Consider the following 25,360-nt stretch of genomic DNA (forward strand, 5'->3'; position numbering starts at 1 on the left):
TTTGGCTAATTCTGCATTTTTTAATGGCTCTCTCTCTAGCCATTAGAGGGTGGGCCTAGAGGGATAAGACTGATAGCAGGCAACCATGGAGTAGGAAGGCAATTTCAGATGACTGGGGCAGAGATGGTGAGCACCTGCAGCAGGGAAGAGTAAAGAAAGAGGAAAAGAGGTAGAGAAGATGAAAAGAAGAAGACTTGAATAGTATCTAAGATTTGGGCTTTTCTGGCAGGAAGATGGTAATGGCACTAACTAGAAACTGGTACTACAGAAAAAGAAACAAATTTGGAATAGGAAATAATTATTTCCATTTTGAACATGGTGCATGTTCATGCATGGTGCATTCCTGCAAGATTGCTAACTGGACATATGCAGAAGGAAATTAGATATATGGTTCTGAAATTTAGGAGAGAGGGAGTAAGATTTAGGAGAGAGGGATTAAGACTAGGAGGTGGGGAATTATGGGCATCTGAGAGATACTCAAACCCAGAAAGTAAGTAACAGTCTCCAAGAAGAAAGGGCAGATTGAACAGCGCTAGGCCAAGGGCAGAACTCCAGAGAACACTGACATTTAAGGGATAAATAGAATAAAATCCCACAAAGGAGCCTATAAAGTAGAAAGGTTGGAAAGTATGGAAAGAATCCTGAGAGAATGATGACTTGGAAACCAATGGAGTATAGAATTTCCAGAAAGACCAAATCTAATGCAAGAGAGAGGCCCAGTAAGTCGTGTGTTCATTAAATTTGACAATATGGAGGTCACTGTTTCTTTGGCAAGAGCAATTTCACTGGAGTGTAGGGATGGAAGTCTGTATATTGTGGGTTGGAAAGGGAATGTGAAGTGGAGACTACAATTGTAGACTCTAAACAACCTCAAAGGGAATGAGAAAGACTGAACAGCAGGTAAAGGAAGACATTGGATTGGAAGATCCTGCTTCCCATCTGTTTTAGTAGAGTAAAAGATTTGACTCTGTTTATACATTGAAAGGGAAGAAGAATAGGTAAAAAATAGAGGAAGTAGAAGGAATTACTCATGAGTAATGAGCTATAGCATCCTTCAGGGGATGGGACCCATAAGCAAGGCTAAGCAAGCAGAAAGTATGGGTATAGTAAGCAGGGGACAAAAAGGAACAAGAATTTGGTTTATTTCATGTTTGGTGGTCTAAAGAATCTCAGTTGTTTCCATGAAGTTAGAAGGAAGGTGTCCCAAGATGGGAGTCGTTGTTGATTAAGAGGTTTGAGGCAAGTGTTAAAGATTGGCCACAGTTCCTGTGGGAGTAAACTGAGCAATCACAAATAACAGGATTGTGCAGCAGTGTTGAGAACCCACAAAGACCATGAATTTATAGTCACTAGTCTGCATATTTGTGAGTTTCTCTTTTCTAGTAGCACTCAGTACCCTGGGATAGGAACAGAGAAAATGAATTATGGTGTTTTTCCAGAGCTGGGATTTTGCCAGGAGAATGAAACAAAAGACAAGGGACCAGGGGGTTGAGGGTGTTGGTGAGGTAGTGATCCAGGGACCAATGCTTGATCTAAGCTAGGTTCTTAGGCTAAGACAAAGCTTTAATACTGGAAGTATCAAAGGACTAGAGATTGAAATAGAAGACTAAGCTGGAAAGACAAAAGACTGTGTCAGAAACACAAGGGTCTGTAAAGCTAGATCTTGAATTGGGGCGAGGGGAGGGTGGGGGAGCACAGGAGTAGGAATTTGGAAATAGAGAGGCTAAGGCATTCCAGGGAAAGAGAATCACATATGTAAAGACGGATGCAAAGGGGAACAGCAAGAATTTCAAGTGTATAAGTGGACCACACATCGCATAGAGGAAAGTGACATCAAATCAAGGTCAAAACATACATTAGGCCAGATCATGAAGAGCCTAAATAGTTTAGGCATTCATTCCTGTAAGAAGCCTGGAGCCAGCGGAAGTTCTCAGATGGAGGGGGTCCATATGGCTACAGCTGTGAGGTTTGCCCTGCACAGGGACTCCTCCGTGGGAGCTGAACTCCAGGCCAGGCTCTGCTTGCAAACCATTCACCTTGTTCTGCTGCTTGAGTGCAAAGAAGATCTTTTTTGTAATTCATCACGCCCCTTTTCCTGTGGATGCACCTGAGAGGTTGCCTTTTTTATTGGCTAACAGTGACTCTGAGTGGAGTGACGATCAGATAGGCTTTTCAGGGTGACCTCTCTGGCCATGGTATAGAAGATGACCTAGACACAGTATGAGGAGACACAGTAAACAGGGAGAGCAGAACAGTTATCCACATAACAAGGACCTGACCAAAGGTAGCAAGCAGCCAAAAAGAAGGAAGGGAGGCCAGATCCAGAAGAAAGCTCTAGAGAATTAATACTGGGTCTCTTTATGGACGTAGGGACAGCAGAAAAGGGAAAAATTGAAGATGACTTGGATTGGTTCTCCACTGTGTCCCTAGACCTGCCCACCATTAACGCTCAACTCACATTTGTCAAATGAAGAAAAACAATAAAACTGCAAGCAACAAAGATATTCGCAAGAGAGAGCTACTGTTCGCTTGGACGGAACTCTATTTCTAGGAAACAATTAGGCCTCCTAAACTCTGAGTGAGTTGTAGAGTTCAGAGCCCTCACCTGGGAATTCAGGGTTGCTCCTGTGCCATGGTTCTAAGCCTTGCCTGAACATTCAAATCACCGGAGAAGGTTTTAAACATCCCAGTGTCCATACTGGACCAATCAATTCAGGCACTCTGGGGATGGGACCCAGACATCAGTATTCCATAAAGCTCCTGAGATGACTCCAATATAGAGTCAACTGCTCCCATAGAGCTTTGCAGCCCCTGTTCTAGGTTCCCAGACACAGTCATTAACACAGTATCTGCAAGAGCAGGGTCAGAGACAGGGCAGAATGGTTGAACATATTTGACCATCTTGTCACAGTGATTCCTCCATGTCTTATGAAATCTTTGTACATAGTGACCACTTGTTCAAAATTAATTCCAACATCTTGGCAAAAGATGAAAAAATTAAAGAAATCCATTACATTATTTCACAAATGTTAGGAAACTGAATCATAGAGAAAAATGTGGTGCAATATGGGACCCCCTTTTAAAATCAGAGTTTAAAAAATCAATAATTTGCATGTTTGGAAATTATTTTATGACCTCCTGATTTACTGCTAAGGTTATATGTGTTCCAGGTGTCAGAAAGACCAATACTAAAAAGAAAAATTTACATATAATTTAAGTAAGAAAGAGAATATTTTAGTACAGAGTTTTAATGTTGTCCTCATTCTATCATTTTTAACTCAAAATTGACATAAAGGCAAGAAGAGCATTGTTAATCAAAGAGTGGTCCGGGAAAGTGTCCTTCCCAGGACATGGCTGCTTTTTACTAATCCACAATAGATAAGAATTTGAGAGTAAAGGTGTAGAAGCTTTTATAGTAATTGAATAATCCATATTGAATCACATAACAAAATATTGAGCTCCTATTTTATGCATTTTAGTGTTTTTATTTCCCTTTCCTAGTAATTAATTTATTTTTTTAAATTATAAACACTCAGCAAATTCAAAATTTTAAAAAATTTGTCTTTCACCATGGATAGTCTAGTTTGGGAAGCTAGAGGACCAGTATTCCATTTGAACATCAATGCAAAGGTGAACACAGAATGAAAGAAGTAAATGCAGACAAATTCCTTTTTAGCTTATCTGTTTTGAATTTATATTTTAGAGGCCTATTTCATTTTACCTTAGATTGTTGATATGGAAAGTTATTTTCTGCTATAGGCTTATATGCATTGCTTAGAAGCTCTTTAAAAGAAAACAGACTTGGGGTGCCTGGGTAGCTCAGTTGGTTAAGCATCCAGGTCTTGGTTTCAGCTCAGGTCATGATCTCGAGGTTGTGGGATCGAGTCCTGCATCAGGCTCTGCACTCAGCATGGAGTTTGCTTCATATTCTGTCCCTCTCCCTCCCATTCACTCTTTCTGTCTCTCTCAAATAAACAAGAAAACAGACTTATTAGAAAACAGGTGGTAAAGGAATGGTTTAGCAGTATTTGCTCATTTTCTTTTTTTTTCCCCAAGTTTGACTTTAATATAGCCAGGTTTGAAAATCACTAATATATAGGTTGAGCATAATGAGTATTCTGCTATTTTTCATTCCATTTTTTTTTTTTGCAATTTCCCTATTACGGTTTTATTTTAATTTTTTTTTTATTATGTTATGTTAGTCACCATACAGTACTTCATTAGTTTTTGACGTAGTGTTCCATGATTCATTATTTGGGTATAACACCCAGTGCTCATTGCAATACGTGCCCTCCTTAATACCCATCACCAGGCTAACCCATCCCTCCACCCAGTATTTTCTCATTTTCTAAGAGGAACCCAACATCAGGTAACACAGAGAAGTTATTAATTCCTTTTGGGAAAGGGAGATATTTCTCTTTTTAAGAAATAAGTTAAGTCACTCTCTTTTGATTGGAAACAGCTAGCAAGAGTTCAATAGCATAAACTATTAATGTAGAGACACCCTAGTTTAAATACAAGGAAGCCCGCCACACGGAGATTAGTTCTCCCAAGATCATGCAGCTAGTGAATGGGGAGGTCAGGAATCCAACCCCAGGCCCTCTACCCTGCCAGTGCCTTGCTCTTTCCCCCGTTCTGCCATAGAAAGTGTTCCAGTGGGGACCCTGAGAGGCTTATATAAGCTTCACTTCCAGGAACCTGAAATAGGATAATAAGTATTAAAATCATGTGGAATGTTTATGAATCTCCTTAATATGTAAATTTCCTCGTTCTATTTAGAGCTTTCTGCATATAGACAAGAGTGCCGTTTGTCCCAAACTGATTTGCACATCACACAGAAAAGTGTAAGAGGAGAGGAAACTTAGTGCTATCCATACCAGTTGTCTTGATGTTGAAACTGGTTTGATCTGGGTTGCTATTAAACATGCTCCAAAAACAAACCAACTTGATTCTTTTAGGAAATAAGTGGGATATCGATGAGAAATAAGTGAGTACCTGAGAAATATCTAGTCTTTGCAGGGATTATATAGTCCCAGTGAGGAATCCAAAAACTTGATTGATTCATTTAATACATGTCTATTCAGTGAACTAAACAACTTTGCTACTTCAGAGAAATATCTGCACAAAAAATTTAAATTGCTAATCAATTATTTGGCACTCTTACCTAGACAATGCCAGAAAACAATCCAGATTTTTTTTTTAAAGATTTTATTTATTTATTTGACAGAGAGAGAGAGACAGAGAGGGAACACAAGCAGGGGGAATGGGAGAGGGAGAAGCAGGCTCCCTGCTGAGCAGGGAGCCTGATGCAGGGCTCGATCCCAGGACCCCGGGACCATGACCTGAGCCGAAGGCAGACGCTTAACGACTGAGCCACCCAGGTGCCCCTCCAGATTTTTAATATATGGAAATACAAAATTTTTGGTGTATATTTTTGACATCGTATAGTTTTAGCTTAAGAATATAGCATGTTACTCAGCTGTATCATTGTTCAGTAGTGGATATTAAAATTTATAATTGTTTTTTTACCGTACTCTGAAACATTTAACTGAATATTTTATCTTCCTGTACATGCTAGTGACTTTTTAATCACTTTTTAAAGAGTAAATGATCAATCCCTCCATTCTTACCATCAGTGATTAAAAGTTAATATTTGATAAAGGAACCAAGCAATCTATACTGACATCAGCTGGTTAGATGCTATGGGTGTGGCCACTTAAATAACAGGAATAATCTGGATTTTTTAAACAGCTCATGGGTGAAATAGGTGAAGGTGGTCAAAAGATACAAACTTAAAATTATATGATAAATAAGTCCCGGGGATGTAATGTACAGGAGGGCGAATATAGTTAACAAATCTGTATTGCTTATTCGAAAATTGCTAAGAGAGTAAATCTTAAGAGTTCTCATCACAAGAAAAAAAAGTAAATGTGATGAATGTTAGCTAAACTTACTGCGGTAATCATTTTGCAATATATACATATATCACATCATTATGTTGTACACCTAAAATTACTACAATGTCATATGCCTATTAAGTCAATTTTTAAAAAATAATAAATAAAAAGAAGCTCATTGTCTTATCTTGAGATAAATTTTAAGGATGTACACCTGAGCTGAGATTATAATGAATTTTGAATAGAATCTGAACCTACGGGTTTGAGCAATGAGTCATGTTTTAAGTCAACTTTCAGTTGACTATCACCTAAAGTCTTAGCTGGTCTTGATGGCAGTCTGTCCCGCTGCCAGTCTTTTGTCCTCTGAGATACAGATGGCATATGTCAGTGATGCTGTAGGGTTACGTGGGAGACAGTCAAGAAATAGAAAAGTAAAAACAGAATAAAATCTAATTACATGGAGTTTCCCTTAAAACAAAAATTGATTGAGTTCTGCCCAAAGTGGCTTGTTGTTTCCTGTGCCAGGAACTACTGTGCAGGCCCAGCAGGAAGTGTGCTATGGAGCGGGATCACATTACACCCTTGTTTTATGGTTCATTTCACTTATTTAATGCAATCCGAGAACCTGCAAAGGGAACATGTTAGAAGGAGGGAATGGGCTTTTTGTCTTGTTTGTTTTGTTTTTTTTAAGTTTCTTTGAATCAAAACATTTGTTTTTACAAAGTGCTTATAGCCCCACAGAAGCAGGACTTGTAGAGTTGCATGGGGAAGACATTTCTCTTTGTCACAAAATTCAAAGCAAGACATGAAGTTGGGTTATGTCTAGGGTTGAGTTATGTCTGTTTCCTTTGCCGTCCTACTCACATAATTTTAAACATGAAGGATTACCAGCATGCCCATGAATGGTCTAAATCATTTTGAATTCATATAAGCTCCTCCTAGGGTCTCTAATTTGATAGAGAGCCCAAGATGGGTGGGGTGGGGGGTGGGGTGCCGGTAAGAAATATGTTTAAGATGCAAAATAGCAATTCATTTGTCAAGCAAAAGAATGAGTTTGTTGGGCTGTATTGCTTGAAAATGTGCGAAGGGAACAGCTGGATTCCCTCGTGGTGGCATACACCGCTCCTCACGTGCTGTCTGTTTTCCTCTCCAGAGACCTCAGTATGAACAACATCAGTCAGCTGCCCCCGAATCCCCTGTTCAGTCTCCGCTTCCTGGAGGAGTTGTAAGTATCCCCGTAGTCGCGATGCGTCCAGTCAACACGGAGCACATTCCTGGGTTTGCCCCTCATACTCACTGTGGGAACCAGATAAAACAAGGCAAAAAAGCTGTCAGCACCAACAATTTTGGCACATGAGGAAACACTTAGTTGGGAGGGGAGAAAAAAGGAATTGCCTAAGATTCTGGAAATCAACTTATGAAAGAGTTGACCATGAGGCTACAACTTTCTAAGGTGAGCCTTGAGCCAAACAAATTAAAATTTTAAAACAAAGGCTGTTTAAGAGCGCTGGATGTCTCTTTGGAAATAGTTAAGCAGCAGGATATTGAAAGTTTGAATACCGGTTCATGTTTATTAAAATAGCAAGTAAGGCCATAATCAAAACCAAAAACTGCCGCTTGGTTCAGGTTGTGACAGGGAGAGTGGAGTCCACATTCCGTAGCACCAAAACTTCTTGTCCTAATCACTTTTAATTACTATTTTCCTACTTCTTAATTTAGCTTCCCTCACGGCTTGAACAGAAAAACATGAAATCCACAGAGGACTTAAAACTGGGCTCTCCCAAACTCACCGTAAAAAAAATAAAAAAATAAAAAAGGATGAAGCTAAAATTAGCTAATGATACACAGAGGAATCTTGATTAAGTCTCGTAATCACTTTCCAGAAGATGAAAAAGAACTGTATAATCCAAAAATCTGCATTTAAAAATTCATTTGATCCTCTTACCCTTTGGAGTGATGGAGACTAGGGGAGCCGTGTGCCCTCACAGTCCTCATGAAGAAAGTTTGGCACCATCCCTTGAGTACATCCTCTGACTGTTGATTAAAGGAATTGTGTAGGCAATGACCTCTTTTGAAAATACTTCCTTTATAAATCCTGAAGTCAGGGTCCTATCTGAGGAGTAATTTAAATGGTTGATGCACTGCGTGATCCACCATGGGAAGTGGGAAGAATGTTCCATCATAACCAAATTACACCGCATTGATCTTTTCCCTTTTCAAGAGGATAATATTCTCAAATTTCTCCCTTTAGGGTTTTATCTATATTTTTGATGGCCTTATATTTTTAGCAAATGTTATTGTCTTACTACTGAAATCAGTTGAATATATGCCCAGGTTGTTATCCAGGAATACGGTGGGGAAGCTCAGAATATGAGGCTGTACAGTAAGTTTTTATCATTCATGGGTTTTCACTCTGGGCTGTCCATGCTCCTCCTTTCCCCTCTTCTCTTTTCTCTCTCGCCACTTCCACAGCTAAAAAGTAACTTTGGTCAGGGCTGAGTCCTTGTCTATCTTAGTCATGGCTTGTATATGATAAATAATCAATACATTTTTGATGAATGAATGCATCCTGAGAAAGCAAAACATGTAAAAGGAGCTTCTCATCCAAGTTGGCTTCCTTAGAAAAAAGCAAAAGACATGGTAGACATTAGCCAATATTTCTAAAGATTACCTTTAGCAAATTTCAATTAGGGTTTTTTCCTGATTTCTATCCTTCTCATCCTCCCTTCCTCACCATAATTAAAACACGACGCTTAGTCCTATGTATACCCCTACCCTGTATTTTGAAGGTGTGTATTTGCTATGATTTCCTCTGTCATTTCCTTACACTAACCAATGGCACAAGGCTTCCATTCTGTGTCAACATGCACCTCCATTTTGTTTTTTTTTAATTTTTTATTGTTATGTTAATCACCATACATTACATCATTAGTTTTTGATGTAGTGTTCCATGATTCATTGTTTGTGTATAACACCCAGTGCTCCATGCAGAACGTGCCCTCTTTAATACCCATCACCAGGCTAACCCATCCTCCCACCCCCCCCAGAACCCTCAGTTTGTTTTTCAGAGTCCATCATCTCTCATGGTTCGTCTCCCCCTCCGATTTCCCCCCTTCATTCTTCCCCTCCTGCTATCGTCTTCTTTTTTTTTTTTCTTAACATATATTGCATTATTTGTTTCAGAGGTACAGATCTGTGATTCAATAGTCTTGCACAATTCACAGTGCTCACCATAGCACATACCCTCCCCAATGTCTATCACCCAGCCACCCCATCCCTCCCACCCCCACCACTCCAGCAACCCTCAGTTTGTTTCCTGAGATTAAGAATTCCTCATATCAGTGAGGTCATATGATACATGTCTTTCTCTGATTGACTTATTTCGCTCAGCATAACATGCTCCAGTTCCATCCACATCGTTGCAAATGGCAAGATCTCTGAATGGGAGAAGATATTTGCAAATGACGTATCAGATAAAGGGCTAGTATCCAAAATCTATAAAGAACTTATCAAACTCAACACCCAAAGAACAAATAATCCAATCAAGAAATGGGCAGAAGACATGAACAGACATTTTTCCAAAGAAGACATCCAAATGGCCAGCAGACACATGAAAAAGTGCTCAACATCACTCAGCATCAGGGAAATCCAAATCAAAACCTCAATGAGATACCACCTCACACCAGTCAGAATGGCTAAAATTAACAAGTCAGGAAACAACAGATGTTGGCGGGAATGCAGAGAATGGGGAACCCTCCTACACTGTTGGTGAGAATGCAAGCTGGTGCAACCACTCTGGAAAACAGTATGGAGGTTCCTCAAAAAGTTGAAAATAGAGCTACTATACGATCCAGCAATTGCACTACTGGGTATTTACCCCAAAGATACAAATGTAGGGATCCGAAGGGGTACATGCACCCTGATGTTTATAGCAGTAATGCACCTCTACTTTAGACCACAAACTGAATCAATAAGGAATTCACTTCCCCAAGGACTTTGTATAATAGAATTCCTCCCTCGGTGACCCAACTCATTGAAAATAACTACTCTTTCTTCATGAGGTAAATGTCAATTCTGTTCCAAGGCCAGTTTTTCAAAAGATCATTGAGAAAAGTCAAGAAAAAAAAAAAAAAAGAGGGAGGGAACTACCATTTGAAAAAGATATTTTTCTGTATTGTCTTATTTTTATATCTGGAAACTCCATTAAGTGTCTTGACCTTGGAATCATGGAATTTCAGAAATAGAGGGGACCCTTAAAGGGCTATTCATTCTAGTTTTTCATTCATTCTGTTCTGGAATTCCCTCTGCTGAGCGGGCCAACTTGCAGAATTCAAAAGCTAGACCACTTTCTCATATATAATTCTGTGTTGCATCTGACTGATGTTTCGAAGACATCATTACTCATTTCGTGGCAAAAGGGGATAGTATTTATAGAACCTGGAAAAATAATCAACTCTGCCTGGTTTATTCTTTTGTTCCCAAGGCTAATTTTAGGGTGTTGTATTTAAAACAAAACAAACCATAACAAAAAAGTACCTGTTTTGCAGAGCATTGTGATTATGTCTCTGTTATGTTGCTGATAATTTCTATTAGACTTAGCAATGTGTAAGTCTATATTCTCTTCTAGAGTATAAGATCTTCAAGATAATAATATATTATCATTATAATGACAACAATAGTAGTTTACTCTGTACGGGCACTGTTCAAAATGCTTTATACACATTTTCCCACGAATCCTCCTAACAACCCCGTAAAAGTAGATATTCTTATTATTCCCATTTCGAAGGTTAAAAAAAAAAAAAGATGAAGTACAGAGAAAATAAGGAACTGGTTCAAGATCATGCAGTGGGCAAGCATGCATGGTCAAACCTGCCTGCAGAAAGTAGAGGGAGTGTTAGGAATTGTGCGTAGTTTTCGTCTGTGCATTTCTTTTCTCTAATAGTACCTGGAACAGTGGTTTGCACAGTTGAATCCTTGAAAGTGTTGTTTAAACCGAGTTTTGTAATGATAGTTCTGTCATTTATCTGTGTCTGTCTGTGCATATGTGGAGGAATGAAAAAGAGAGAGAGCTGTCTACCAGGCAGGGTGAAATTGGATATTCAGGTTATTAATTTCCAACCATCACCTATTATTGGCTATGGAGAAGTATCACCAGAATTTTCAGGTGTAGACTACCACCAATTTAGCATTGCTCAACAGGTACAAAACTTTAGTGAATATTTTTACAAGTGCATGCATATACTTAAGCAGCTTGTTTTATATAGTATATTACCTGAACTAGCAAATGACAACCATACAGCTAGAGACAGGCATTTTTTTCCCCAGATTTTTATATAAATTCTGGTTAGTTAACATATAGTGTAAAATTGGTTTCAGGAGTAGAATTCAGTGATTAGTCACTTACATACAACGCCCAGTGCTCATCACAAGTGCCCTCCTTAATTGCCATTTAACCCATCCCCCTGCCCACCTCCCCTCCAGCAACCCTCAGTTAAGAGTCTGTTTCCTGGTTTGTTTCCTTCTCTCTCTCTTTTTCCCCTTCCTATATGTTGTAGATACAGACATTTAGATATCTGTCATTGTGCATGTGTGTCTTTTGTTATGACAATAGAGCACTGTTCTAAAAGTATTCTTTCATTCAGTTTATTCAGCTCATCTCTATGCTTTATCTCTTTAGCCATTAAATAGGAAAGTGCTACTGATACTATTAAGGATATTAATAAAACTCCCACCACAAAACTCAGTTTTTAAAAATCACTATTAATAAAGGCAAGTTACCGCTCTTCCCATTCACACTAATTACCCCCCACTTAATCATTTCCCTAGTTTAATTCATTTCAGTATGTTACAAACTGTGTGGACAGCCATGATTCATCCCTCCTCCATCCCTGGAGCTAGACTACTGGGTGCTCCCCAGGTTTAAAATCCTCTAAGAATCCATAAAGCCCTAAAGGTACTCACTAAGTCAGTGTTTAGAAATATATGTATATTATAACCCTGGAGAAAGTGACTGCCTGAGGCAAATATTTGAGAAGAATAAAAGCCATCATCGTTAATGGTCTCCTCTCCCTTAACGGCATTCTGGAATGCTTACTACCTGGGCCACGTGTGTTGGCACATTCAAGTCTTGTTTATCCTCTGTTACTTATTTTTTTTAATCTACATGGTGACCAGACGTGCACAGGCCAAATGTCCTATTTTTGCAAGGGGAAGGAGAGCCTTTTCCTTTTGGAAAAAAACAAAAACCATACCTGAGTGTGGCGAGGCTGCGCTGTGTAGAGAGAAAAGCGCAGTATCTAAAGGCAAAGCCTGGGACTCTTGTCTCCTCTCTGCCATTTACTAGCTGATAATCCACTTGACCTCCCTGGGCCTCAGGGGATAATGGTGAGAGCTGCCCTGCCTGCCTTTTGAGATATTTCTGAGAATCGAAAGAAAGGATGATGAGAGAACTTTGCTAAATTCTGATTCACCTACTGAGCTGTATTAGTAAAATGAGAGCACCTTCGAGAAGATTCTAACCTCCTTCTTCCCTATTTCCTGAGCCTGATTTTGCAGTAACCCAGGGATCCAGGACTTGGGAAGGAAAAGCTATTTCGAGCTGTGAGCTTTAATGGATATACACGATCAGTGCAGAATAGTTCTTTACCAAGTTTTAAACATCCTGAGCGCTAATTGCATTTCTCTCCAACAGTGCTCTCTCAGTTCTGTTGATTCAGTTCTACCAGGGATTTATGTTAATGTTTGCTATTTGGACAAATAGAAGAGCCTACATTTGGTCCCTCAGAGTGTGTTCAGATGTTAGGAGCTAATGGCAGAGCGTGCCTAATGCTGACATCTACAGGTCCCATTAAACTTAGATTCGTAGTCTGCTTAAACCAGAGGGGGAAATGAACTGTTACGATTTTAAACAGTGTGAGTTGAGGGCCTTTGTTTCCGAGTAGTAGTTTAAAATCTTTCCAGATTCTAATGCTATTGGAATCAAATACTTGATTTAGCCGTCAAGGAAACACGAGAAGCTCTAGGGAGGTCTGTTTTTAAGTTACTGTTGTTCCCTGGAACTATTTGCTCATATTATGGTTGGCCTTGAGGAATCTCTATATAAATCTCTATATAAATAGTAGATACCGATTATTGCAGATGAAATTTGTAATGAGAAATACCACCAAACTTCCTGAAAGCAGAATCTACGCTTGTTACTTCTACTTCCTCATCATGTTGCTGAAAATGGTGAGAGCTGTCCTGCCTGCCTTTTGAGATTTTTTTCTGAGGATCAAATGAAATGATGATGAAAGAACTTTGGTAAACTGTAATTCACATATTGGATTTGTTAGTAAAGTGAAAACACCTTCATGCCCATGAATGCTCTTCCTGCCCTTTGGCTTTGTCACAGTGTTCGGTCTCTTGTCTTCGTAGATCTGGCAAATGATGAAAAATGCTGCCTCTTGGAAGCTCTTTTTCTCTAATGTTATTCCATGGCAGTTATTTTAGTTCTCTTCCGAATGTCTATCCATATAGCTGGAGATAGACATTTAGATATCTGTCCTTGTGTGTGTGCGCACACGTGTATGTATCTTTCATTATGACATTTTGGGCAGTGTTCTGAAAGTGCCCTATCTCCAGGCTTCTCTTCTTTTTCTCTTTAGCATCCTTCCTCCTCCACTCCCAACTCCTATAAAATGTAGACATTCCCCAGATTATTGCACTTCGTTTTATTGTCTCCTTTCTCAGGTACTTTTCAGTTCATTCACTGAATACGTATTTACTGAGCCGCTAGGAACGTAAGAGAGAATGGGACCTGCTATGGTTCACTCACTCATTCAACAGGTCCCCATCCTGGGGGAGCTCACATTCTATTGGAGAGACATAGTAAGTGAGGAAACTAGCACCGATGATATTCGATGATTGTAACAAGAGTGATGAAGAACACAAACACAGGTAGAGAATAAATAACAAGAGAGGACAAGGAGGGAAAGCCTCTCTAAGAAGATGACATCTAAACTGAGATCAGGAGAATGAAGGGAAGTTGGTGGTCTGAAAAGCTGGGGTAGAATATTTCTGGCAAAAGAATAGTGTGAGTGGAGGTCTGGAAGTAGGAAAGACCATGACACGTTTTCTGGACATGGAAGAAGATCGTTGTGGCTAAAACTGAGTGAGAGGGAGAGAGACTGACATGGGGTGAGGTTGGAAAGGAAGGCAAAGACCTGACCGTGCAGGACCAGTCAGGCTATGTACAGAATTCAAATAAGAGCAATGGAAAGCCACTGGAGGATTGTGTACAGCTAGTGAAATCATAGGATTTATGATTTTAAAAGATTTCTCTGATTTCTGTATGCCAAAGAGATTGGGGACTTACAGAAGCAGGGGACCTGATAGGAGGCTACAGACCCATTAGGAAATGACTGTGGTCGTCTGGGAAAAAAAACCCAAGAGTTAAACTATTTTTGTTAAGATAGATGACCACCAAATCAATATTTCTAGTTCAGATTCATTTTGTCTTTGACTGATAGACCAGTGGTTCTCAAAGTGTGGTCCCCGGACCTCCAGTATTGGCCCCACCTGTGAACTTGTTAGAAATGCAAATTCTATGCCCCGTTCCAACCTAGTGAGTCAGAAATTCCAGGGATTGGGCCCAGGAAGCTGCCTTTAATGAGCTCTTCAGGTGATTTTGATGCATGATAAATTTGAGGGCCACTACTCTAGGCGAGTGGTTCTCGAATTCTAGTGAGATCAGAATCATCTGGAGGGCTTGCTAAACCATACCTTGCTTAGCCCCACCATAGCGTTTCTTCAGTGGGTTGGAAGTGGGGGGGAGAGGGGGAAGATGTCAAGAATTTGCCTTTATATCACATTCTCAGGGATGCTGACACTGCTAGTCTAGGGACCACACTTTGAGAATCATCCGCCAAGTGACACTTCCACCTACCCCACCAATACTTGAAAACTTAACAAGTGCAGAACCAGATTGACTCGTCCAGCCCCCCAACAAGCTTTTTCTGTTGCCTTTCTTGCTTGCCATTGGCATTCTTATTATCCAAACTTGAGATCACTGTGTCTGTCCCTCACTTCTTGTGTTCTGCAATTCTTTCTCTCTCACCCCCTGGTATCAGCCAGTTTCCAAGATCCAGAGTTCATAATTCCACACTGTCTTCCCCATTCATTTACCCTATTTCATCACCACGTAGGTCAGGTTCTTATTGTCTCTTCTGGATAACTATTAAAACCCATTAACTAATTACCTCTCCTAATTCTCCCAACAAGTAATGAATGAATCATCGTTTCTGGGGATGGAGACCTTGAAGGCCTCTAGTTGATCTTATCAATACTATACTGAGAGAACTATTCCAGAGTTTAACATCCTTGCATATTCATTAGTATCCCCTGGAGCATTTTTAAAACTACTTTACTGGGGCTTATTCCCAGAGATTCTGATTTAATGGGTCTCAGTGGGGACCCAGACAGTATTTCTTAAAGCCCTACAGGTGGGCTGAGACCCACTGGGATATATGGAAGCATCACAGTGCAGGAAGACAATCAGGGACTCATCAGTTGATGGAATATAGGGACCAGAAGGGAAGTCCAAAGGTGAGAGATGACTGTGAGTAGGATTATGAGATTAGGTGCCAGGAGACCCGTGAGGCACAGTCAGTGAAACAGGGAATTCAAGGGGAACAACTGATATTTTGGAGGCAGAAGTTGTCTGGTTCTGGACATACTAGGTGTAAGGTGCCAGTAGGACATCCTAATGGAGATGTCATTAACACAGTTGGAATGTGAGTCTGGCGTATGATGAGTCTGTTCTAGAAATAATGACTACAGAGTTGTCTACAAAGAGGTGATTTTTGGGGCACCTGGGTGGCTCAATCAGTTAAGCATCTGACTCTTGATTTCAGCTCAGGTCATGATCTCAGGGATGTGAGATCAAGCCCCACGCTGGGCATGGAGCCTGCTTGGGATTCTCTCTCCCTCTGCCCCGGCCCACCCCTCTCTCTCTCCCTCTAAAAAACAAAACAAAACAAAAAACCAAAGAGGTAATTTTTGAAGGTGCTGGGGCAGATGAGGACCTTGAGAGAAGGTATAGGCTCTATGTTTCCCAGTGTGGCTCTCTACCCATATTAAAAGCACCTGGGCTGCTTATTTTAAAATACAGATTCCTGAATCCTTCCCCCTAGAAACTCTGAGTCACTAAATCTGGGTTGGGGCCTGGGAATCTGAATTTTTGTGGCTTCTCAGGAGATGACAATGCACACTAAAGTTTGAGCACCACCAGAGAAAAAAGAAAAGGTGTGAGGACAGAAACCTGAGTAACATCTCTGTTTAGAAGATGAGAATCAAAAGAGGGGCTAGCAGGAAGAAAGACCACCAGTCATAGTGGTGAGAGCAATAAGGTTGCACAGGATCTGGAGGGCAATGGAAGAATCTGAGTAAGAAGCAGTGAGTACAGTTTTCTTATGGCTTTTAACCCCAGTGATGCAGGCATTTGTGTCCTTATGTTTTTCCTGTTTTAGATTAATTTTTCCTGACCAACCTAAGCTCCAGGTCAACCTACTTTTAACTGAAGTAATGGTTACAAACTCAAATTTTTGAGCCAAAATGCTATGTTGAACCAAATTCTCTTGTGTAAACTTTTCTATGTAAGTGTGAGCAAATAACCTCTCTTAGGTTCATTTTCCCCTCTGTAACAGGGGGATAATCATGTTGTTTAATATGATTTTATAATAATTAAATAGCACGATGTATGTAAAGTACTTAACATTGTGCCGGGCACTTACAAGATGTTTAATAGAAGGTAGATACTACTTGTCTGCTGCAAAGCACTCTACGTGGCATATTGAAAGCACTCAAAGAAGGGGATACCTGGGTGGCTCAGTGGGTTAACTGTCTGCCTTTGGCTCAGGTTATGATCTCAGGTTCCTGAGATCGAGCCCCGCGTCAGTCTCCCTGATCAGCGGGGAGTCTGCTTCTCCCTCTTCCCCTCCCCCTGCTCGTGCTCTCTCTCCCTCTCTCTCAAATAAATGAAATCTTAAAAAAAGAAAAAAGTACTCAAAGAAATTCCTGAATTTAAATTTGATGCGTACTGAAGGCAGATTCTTTAGCTGTTCCTGATCTGGTTATGTGCCTAGCCGGCTGTCTTGGAAGAGTTATGCCAGACCTGTAGCACCGTGGCCAACTGTCTTTAGAAACAGGATCAGATGATCAGTTAGTACCTATGGACTCAGCTACCTGCTCTGGGCAGGCAATAAGAGTCTTTACCTTAGGAATCTATAATCAAATCAGGTAGACTACAAAGAAAAAGGTAGAAAATGGACAGCACTGTATAAAATACGTCCTACAGGAAAGTTGACTCTGGACTGAAGTAATTAAGGGAAGCTTCACAAAGGAGTTAATATTGTGGTTAAAAAAAACATAGGACTTTATGCCCACTGAAGTATTATTCTCTGTTACCCTGAAGAATTCATTTATTCTCTCCAATGGTCTTAGTCTTTGAACCTTGAAATCTGAATATTTTTATCCTAATAAAGAAAACAAAATGGACAGTTCATAAATCCACAAAAAAAAAGATTTCTGACTGGATTTGACCAATTGGATGTGCTTAACTTTTGGAGGAGGGGTGGAAACCACATTTTTTTGAAAATCACAATTTCTTGAGGCATATTAGGAAAGACACTTATTTCCTCTGATGGGAAGAAAAACAGCTGATGGAATTTCATAATGCTTGCATCCAAGACTGCTAAATAGGCTTCAGCACACCTTACCAAAGATGAATACCAGCGGGTTAAATTCTAAGCATCTGGGCCTTTCTGACTAGCATGGACATCTTATAAAATAAAACCCACCATGGTGAGCTTGGTCAAGTACAACGATGATGCATTACTGTCTGCAGAGATAAGATTAGTAGAGTACATCTGACTGTGAGTTTCATCCTATTTATGTCTAAGTCTTCATCATCCAGACACTTGGCTCCTTTAAGCATAACCCAAAGCCACACTCATCAATGGGGTGGCCCCAAAAGCAATAAGAGCACTTAATCAATAGAGTTGAGTCACGAATAGCCAATCTGAATTGACTATGATGTTGTTTTTTCATATGAGAATATTTTGACACATCGTACAGAAATAGGAGACTTCAGAGATTTTATGTTTAAGTGATAGTTTACAACTATTCAGCTGAATCTCAACTCAGAAGAGTGAAAAAGAAGTTTAGAAATAGTAACAGAGTCACTGAAAATTCATGTCAGAAAATCACAGAGAAGGAAAATAGTCCCAGAAAACTGGAAATCAGCAATTGTCATCCAGAGCTTCGGAATTGGAAGAGGGAGGGAAACTACTCTGCTATCAAGCCTGATGTTAGCCCTCACCAAATTTCTAGAACAAATTAATTTTGTAAGTATAGAATGTGTGCTGTCCGGGTCTCATGTACTTGGTAAAAAAGTTGGAAAATAAAGCAGTAATTTCTAGGAGCCAGCCTGAATTTGCTAAATAGTCAGAAGTGTCTTCTTTTATTTTTATTTATTTATTTATTTATTTATTTATTTATTTATTTATTTGAGAGAGTGGGTGTAGCAGAGGAAGAGGTAGAGAGAAAATCTCAAGCAGACTCCCTGCACGGAGCCCAACTCAGAGCTCCATCTCACGACCCTGAGATCATGACCTGAGCAGAAAATCAGGAGTCTGACTCCTAACGGACTGAGCCACCCAAGCGCCCCAGAAATGTCTTCTTTTAAATCATAAGGGTTATCACATTCAAGTTCATTCTCTCTGATTATTTAAGCAGCCCTGCTGTTATATAACTCCTATGCTTCCTAAGAGAAGACTAGATTACATTTAAATAAAACTGGGAAAGCTACATAAAACCTTTCTGAGCTTTGGTATCTTTACCTACAAAATATGGAGTGTAATAATCTCTGATCTACCTCCTGATATGAAGTATGGGAAAATGCTTTTAAAATGTTACATGGGGGCTGGGGGGCACCTGGGTGGTTCAGTTGGTTAAGTGTCGGACTCTTGGTTTCAGCTCAGGTCATGATCTCAGGGTCATAGGATTGAGCCCCACATTGGGCTCCACGCTCAGCGGGGAGTCTGCTTGAAGATTCTCTCCCTCTGCCCTCCCCCAACGCACACTTGCTCCCCGCTCCAAAATAAATAAATAAATAAATCTTTTTTAAAAATGTTACATAGGGGCACCTGGGTGGCTCAGTCAGTTAAGCATCTGACTCTTGATTCTGGCTCAGTTCATGATCTCAGGGTGGTGAGATGGAGCTCCATGTCAGGCTTCATGCTTAGCAGGGAGTCTGCTTGAGATTCTCTCTCTCCCTCTCCTTCTGCCCCTCCACTCCCCCCCAAAAATTAAATCTTTAAAAAAATGTTATGTAAAAAATAATGATAAAATAAAATGTTAGTAATGTGTAATAAAGAAATCTTATAATAAACAAGAATAAAACAGGAGGGTAGAGGGAGGATGAGGGGGGAAAGAATGAAGGTAAGTAGGAAATGCACATGTAACAGAAAAACAATTTGAGGGCAGAAAAAACTTCTGTGAAAGAACCCTATCATTTTTTTTTTTAAGCTTTTATTTATTTATCTGACAGACAGAGACACAGCAAGAAGGAACACAAGTAGGGGGAGTGGGAGAGGGAGAAGCAGGCTTCCTGCCAAGCAGGGAGTCCAATGAGGGGCTTGATCCCAGGACCCTGGGACCATGACCTGAGCCAAAGGCAGACGCTTAACAAATGAGCCACCCACCCCAGAACCCTATCATTTTAAAAGAATAAGTGAAATGAGACCCAGGGAAGTTAAGGGACTTTTATTAAGCTTTACTGTACACTAATGGTGAGAAGGGAGAAAACCAAAAAGGGAAAGGGGGAAAAAAAAACAACCCTAAGAATTACAAGCCAAAAGTTTCTCACAAGAACAGACCCAGGAGGCCTGGTAGAACTTGCCAGGCCCTCTCACTTAGCTCTGCAAATGCTCTTCTGCCCTTGGAACTCCGCCAGGGAAACCCACGTTGGAGCATGGTTCCCCGCACAGTAATTTTCCTGAGGCTCTCAGCCAGAGCACAGGGTCGAGCACCCCTTCCACTCACCGTGCACACTCCATTTTACCCACATGCTTCTCCCTCTCCATGCCAACATCCAGAGGGGAAAAATCAGAAATTAGAGGTCGCATCTGATTGCTTTGCTCTCGTCCCTCCATTTTTTACAAAATGAAGTTACCAAAAAAAAAAAAAAAAAACCTTTAGATTTCTTTAGAGATTCAAACTATCATAGAGATTAAAAGAAACATAGACTCTCAAAGATATTTTAATTGGTTGTTAAACACCAAAACATCTACTCATTTGATTCAGTTGAAGAGGCATGTGTCTACTATAACTTGATTTTTTTTTTCTTTTTATGGTAGCTGAGTCAGTAACACTAACAACAGCGGGACAATATGAATCTTACATGTGGAGCAGTATCTTTAAGAATAAAAACGTTTTTTAGATCATATAAAAAATATAAAAGTTTTCCTTAATAAGTTGTATCTTATTATAGAAATGAAGATGATGGAAGAGATATTCCCATGAAATAATTTTAGAAACAGGAAAAAAAAATCCAACTCTCAGACAAATGGTATGTGGGTCTCTGGGGTTGGAACATAGTTGCCAGAGATTTGTTAGTTCAGATCGTCACAGGAAAGATTTGTGTGCAGTTCTAATTATTCATGTATTCATTTGAGAGCCGTTTCCCCCCTATAGTCTATATGTATTTAATTTTAGAATTACTAAAACCGTCCCACATGGTAAAGAAATGAGAAGGATCCAATGATTTCCTTAAACTGTTATTTTTTGTCGATGAGATAGATCTTCCACCAGCCCTGCAAATAGCTAAGAGCACATCATAAATTCCTTTAAGACAAACTCCCCTCATAACACAGGTTCATGGTTCCACAGGTTAGTTCTGAATACAGACTCAAGGGCTCTGAAAGTCCTTGCCCAGAAAAGAAAATGCGAGAGAAGTAAGCTAGACTTCAGGAAATGTAACAGAAAAGTATCTGCCCTAACAATAATTTCAACTAATAAAATAAATAGTTTTTACTCCCTCGTTTCCATTTCCAAAGTCAACGTCTCAGGAACCATCGAAGCTACGTGATGACAATGGACACATGAGCAGCAATGGGAGTTAAGCATTCATTTGAAAGCTGTGCCCTAGTATGGTGATTAACATAACATAATAAAAAAAAAAAAAAAAAGAAGGAAAGCTGTGCCCTAGAACTCCGAAATGTACTGTTGAAGTTAGGACCGTGAACAGGGATAGTTAGGGACTTTTTGGCGAAAATAACCGTTCTTAGTCAGCCCAGTCTGATTAGTTAAGTCATATGTGATCATCAACCAAGCCTGAGTCTGTCTTAATTCACTAAGCAGCTCTTAGTCACACACAGTTCATTACTTCAGTGTTACACGTAGTACTTTGGGTAACTAGGCAAATGACTGTGAGTTATAGATAATATAACCATAAATGTAAAATGTTGCTCTTTTTTGGCTGCCTACATGTCGCCCTGCCCCTAGTGGGTTGCCTGGTTGGATTTTTCTTTCTTCTGCACCAGATCCCACCACGTCTGGCCACCTCTGCCCTGGGGCGCTGCAACAGCATCTTCCACCTGAACTGCTCCGGTCACCCCTGTGGCTTCCACTCCACTCTCCCCTTTAAGAGCTCCCATCAGAAGGACCACTTTATTTTTTTTTTAAGATTTTATTTATTTATTTGTCAGAGAGAGAGAAAGCACAAGCAGGGGGGACGGCAGACAGAGAGAGAAGCAGACTCCATACTGAGCGAGGAGCCCGATGCGGGACTCGATCCCAGGACCCTGAGATCATGACCTGAGCCCAAGGCAGACGCTTAACCAACTGAGCCACCCAGGCACCCCCAGAAGGACCACTTTAAAACAGAAGTCTGATCGCATCCCCTCTCCTGGCCAGAGTCCTTCCCGTGGCCTCCAGAACCCTGCGTGAAGTGGCCCTGGACACCTCTCCACACTCCCCGCCCCAGCACTCGCTCCCTGTGTCATTCCACCCCAGCCCTGCTGGCCTCCTCACAGCTTCGGGACCCCCCCCAGGCCCACTCCCAGTGCGGGGCTCTTGCACGACTTTCCCTTCACATACATACCTGCATGTCTCAGGCCTCTGCTGAAATGCCCACTCAGCAGACAGGCTTCCCTGCACATCGGATCTGAAAGAATCGCCCACTGTCCTCCACATTGCTCTCATCCCCTCGCCTTGGATGTTTTTTTCAGAGTCTGTTTTGTGTGGTGGTCTTCGTGTTTCCGTTAATGACCGTCTCTCCACATTAGAAAGGGAGCTCCGTGCGGTCAGCGGCTTTACCCATCTGGGGATCACTGCTGCATCTCCACACCGACTGCAGCGCCCGCACAGGGCAGGCCCTCTGTCAATACTTGTCGGATCTGCAAAGGTTGCTTGAAGGACGGATAAAGTAACCGTCTTCCAACTTTAGCGTGACTGTTCTAAACAGCAACATGCAATGGCTGTGAGCGTTCAGGGGTGCCAAGAGCAAGCTCATGATATAAGGACAAAAGGGAGATGAGGAGAGGAGAGTGGATGTGGCAGTTTGGAACGGTTTTGCAAACATGGCTCCTCAAGCCCGGCATCTAGAAAGGTCTCGAACAGCGGAGGTTTACTAGCCTTGCCAGCTACATAATCCTTCCATCACGGACTTGTTTGCAGAGGGCAACAAGGGATCACACTGATTCTGTTACTCATCCGAAGAGGACGCCAGGGCGAGGGGACCGCTCTGCTCCCTAAAGTCACCCAGGGGCTCGGGTTCCTTCTGGCTCTTGCGCTGCCCTTGTTTTGCCTTCGGTGGAGTGTTCTCCACACCAGAATCATTAGTGCTGTCTCACCAGTACCACTTCTGCAGGAATTTCCTGTAATAGACAAAATTGGGGGTAAGCAGATTCCTTCTAAGGAGGTGACACGGGAGTTTTCACACCTCACTTTCATTCACACACGAACTTGGTTGCATTACCACGTTTAGATGCAAGGAAGGCTGGGAAGTGTAGTCTCTAGCTGGGTGACCACACACTCTGCTAAAACTCGGGGTTGGGGGTACTATTCTAGAAGGAGGGGGCAGTGGATGCCGGGGACAGTTAGTCGTCTCTACTCAAATGATTAGTTGGACACTACTGGGGCAGCCTATTCTGTTTCGGACACTATGCAAGGCCCTATAATGGATACAGAAAGAATTCCCACTTTCAGGGGAATGTGTGTGACAAGACAGGTACACGCTGTCACACAAGGTAGCCAGCAAACCCATAGAGAGGCACAAAGTGCTACCAAAGTGGTTCAAAATAGAGAGCCGGCCCATCCATTTGGAAAGCTAAGAAATGAAATTGCTTTGAGAGACAGGAAGGGAGAGGAGGAAGAACAATTTAGGTAGAGCAAAAGGCCAGAAGGGAGATGGTGGACGGCACAGCTAAGAAAAGCAAGCCTCATAGTTTCGTTGAGCTACATCATAGAACACAGATCAGGGAATTATGGAGAGGAAGCTGAGGGCTTTGCATTTCTTTTCATTTGTGAAGGGTTTTGAATAGGGGAGTGATATAATCAGAGTTGGCTTTGCAAAGATGGTGGTGGACACAGAATGAGTGGGCGTAGGGAGGGATTCAGTGTGGGAGACTGGATGGAAGGCCAGTTGTGATAGTCTAAAGAGGGTTTTCTAGTAAGACAACTTCATAGGAAATAAAAAAAAACACCTCTGAAACCACCCTGGTTAAATATTAGCTGAATTCCATGTTATTGGCATACATTTATTGAATGCCTTACTATGCTCTAGGCTAGTGGCCTTCAAACTTGTCTGACCCTATAAAGGAAGAAATCCATTTCTTCCCCTCAATCCAGTTTCACAAACATGTTTCAAAACAAAGCTTTCATAAAATGATACTTTTCTACTAGAGTGGAAAATGCAATCTGTTGTTTTTCTACTCTCTTTTTTTTAATTCTATCCCAAGCCACTAAATTTATTTACAGTTTGAGAAAGACGTCTTTAGGCACCATGAGGAAGGCAGGAGGAGTACCATATAAGAGCTATCTGAATCTTAACAAAATTATATTTGTTAAGAGAAGGAAAATAGGCACACACACAAGTAAACATAAGATGAGAGAGAGAAGTCCTAGAGTTCAGGAGCTAGAAGGGACCTGAGTAGCTACCTTATCTTACTGTTTCATGTAATTAGTGAGAAAATGAAGCTCAGAAGTATAAATTTACTTAACAGCTCACAGCAAGTTGGTGCTGCAGACCCGAAATAGGCAGACCTTCTTGGCAGATTCAAGTCTCTTGTTATATATTTTAAAATTAAAAAAAAAAATAAAAGCAAGATTACAAAAATTGTGATACATTTTCATTTTAAGTCAATTTAATTTGGATCCAGCAAATTATGCTTTCTAATACACATACCAAAAATGCTATTCAGAGGTGCTGCTTGTGAGATAATATTTATTTCAATACTTACAGCTTGGTGGTGGTGGTAGCCCTGGGACACATATTTGAAGTTGTATGCTGAATGGCTTATTTCAGTCCCGTCGGTGGAGCTCAGCGGAACTGAATTATCTCTCATTTGGAGATAATATCAAAATACAAATTTGAAGCTGTTCGGCCCTTCAGGAATAAGCACTAGTCCGAGTGGGCCACTCCACCCTTTTACTCCAACCTCCATCTCCGTCAAGGAAACGTGAGGGTGTCTTGATTGCCGGTTTTACCCACCCTTCTATAATGTGATCAGCTCCTTAAAAGGTTCTGTGCTCTTCTGAGTCACTGTGTTGTTCTCGGATTTTCCATTTTGTGGAACCATCTAACACCTGAGGTTATGGCTTTGATGTGATTGCCAAAAAAGTACTGAACCAGGTGCTTCTGGCACCACACCTTGTCCATCTTTTTGCGTAAGTTCTCATCCTGACTGTTTCCCACTTAGAAAAATATTATATACTCTTTAAATTTTACCAGTTAATGATGTCAAAACTTTCTACTAAATAAACCTTACTAATGTCTCTCATACTGAACACTCTTTATTGTTTTCAATTTTTTAAGCATAATACCATTTTGAAATACAATTCCAATTAAACCGTTGATTAAAATACTCTACCCTTTTCTGATAGAGTTTAGAAAAAACTGACTGTGAATGTAGTGATCCGAAGGAGCACGTGCACCCCAATGTTTATAGCAGCAATGCCCACAATAGCCAAACTATAGAAAGAGCCTAGATGTCCATCAACAGATGAATGGATAAAGAAGATGTGGTGTATATATACAATGGACTATTATGCAGCCATCAAAAAAATGAAATCTTGACATTTGCAATGACGTGGGTGGAACTAGAGGGTATTATGCTAAGCGAAATAAGACAATTATCATATGATCTCACTGATATGTGGAATTTGAGAAAGAAGGCAGAGGATCATAAGGGAAGAGAGGAAAAAAA

The 25,360-nt window shown here is 40.7% G+C and overlaps 1 protein-coding gene across 3 annotated transcripts in view; it reads left to right on the plus strand.

The window, feature by feature from the left end:
* The window catches only part of LGR5 (leucine rich repeat containing G protein-coupled receptor 5), a 122,095-nt gene that overhangs the window by 47,744 nt on the left and 48,991 nt on the right, over positions 1-25,360 (plus strand). For all 3 annotated transcript variants that reach the window (XM_036111832.2, XM_036111833.2, XM_078076290.1), the window contains exon 2: positions 7,051-7,122. In XM_036111832.2, coding sequence (XP_035967725.1) covers positions 7,051-7,122 — 72 coding nt within the window. The remainder of the gene's footprint in view (positions 1-7,050; positions 7,123-25,360) is intronic.

This window comes from Halichoerus grypus, chromosome 6, assembly GCF_964656455.1.
Source record: "Halichoerus grypus chromosome 6, mHalGry1.hap1.1, whole genome shotgun sequence".
In the NCBI taxonomy this organism is placed as follows: Eukaryota; Metazoa; Chordata; class Mammalia; order Carnivora; family Phocidae; genus Halichoerus; species Halichoerus grypus.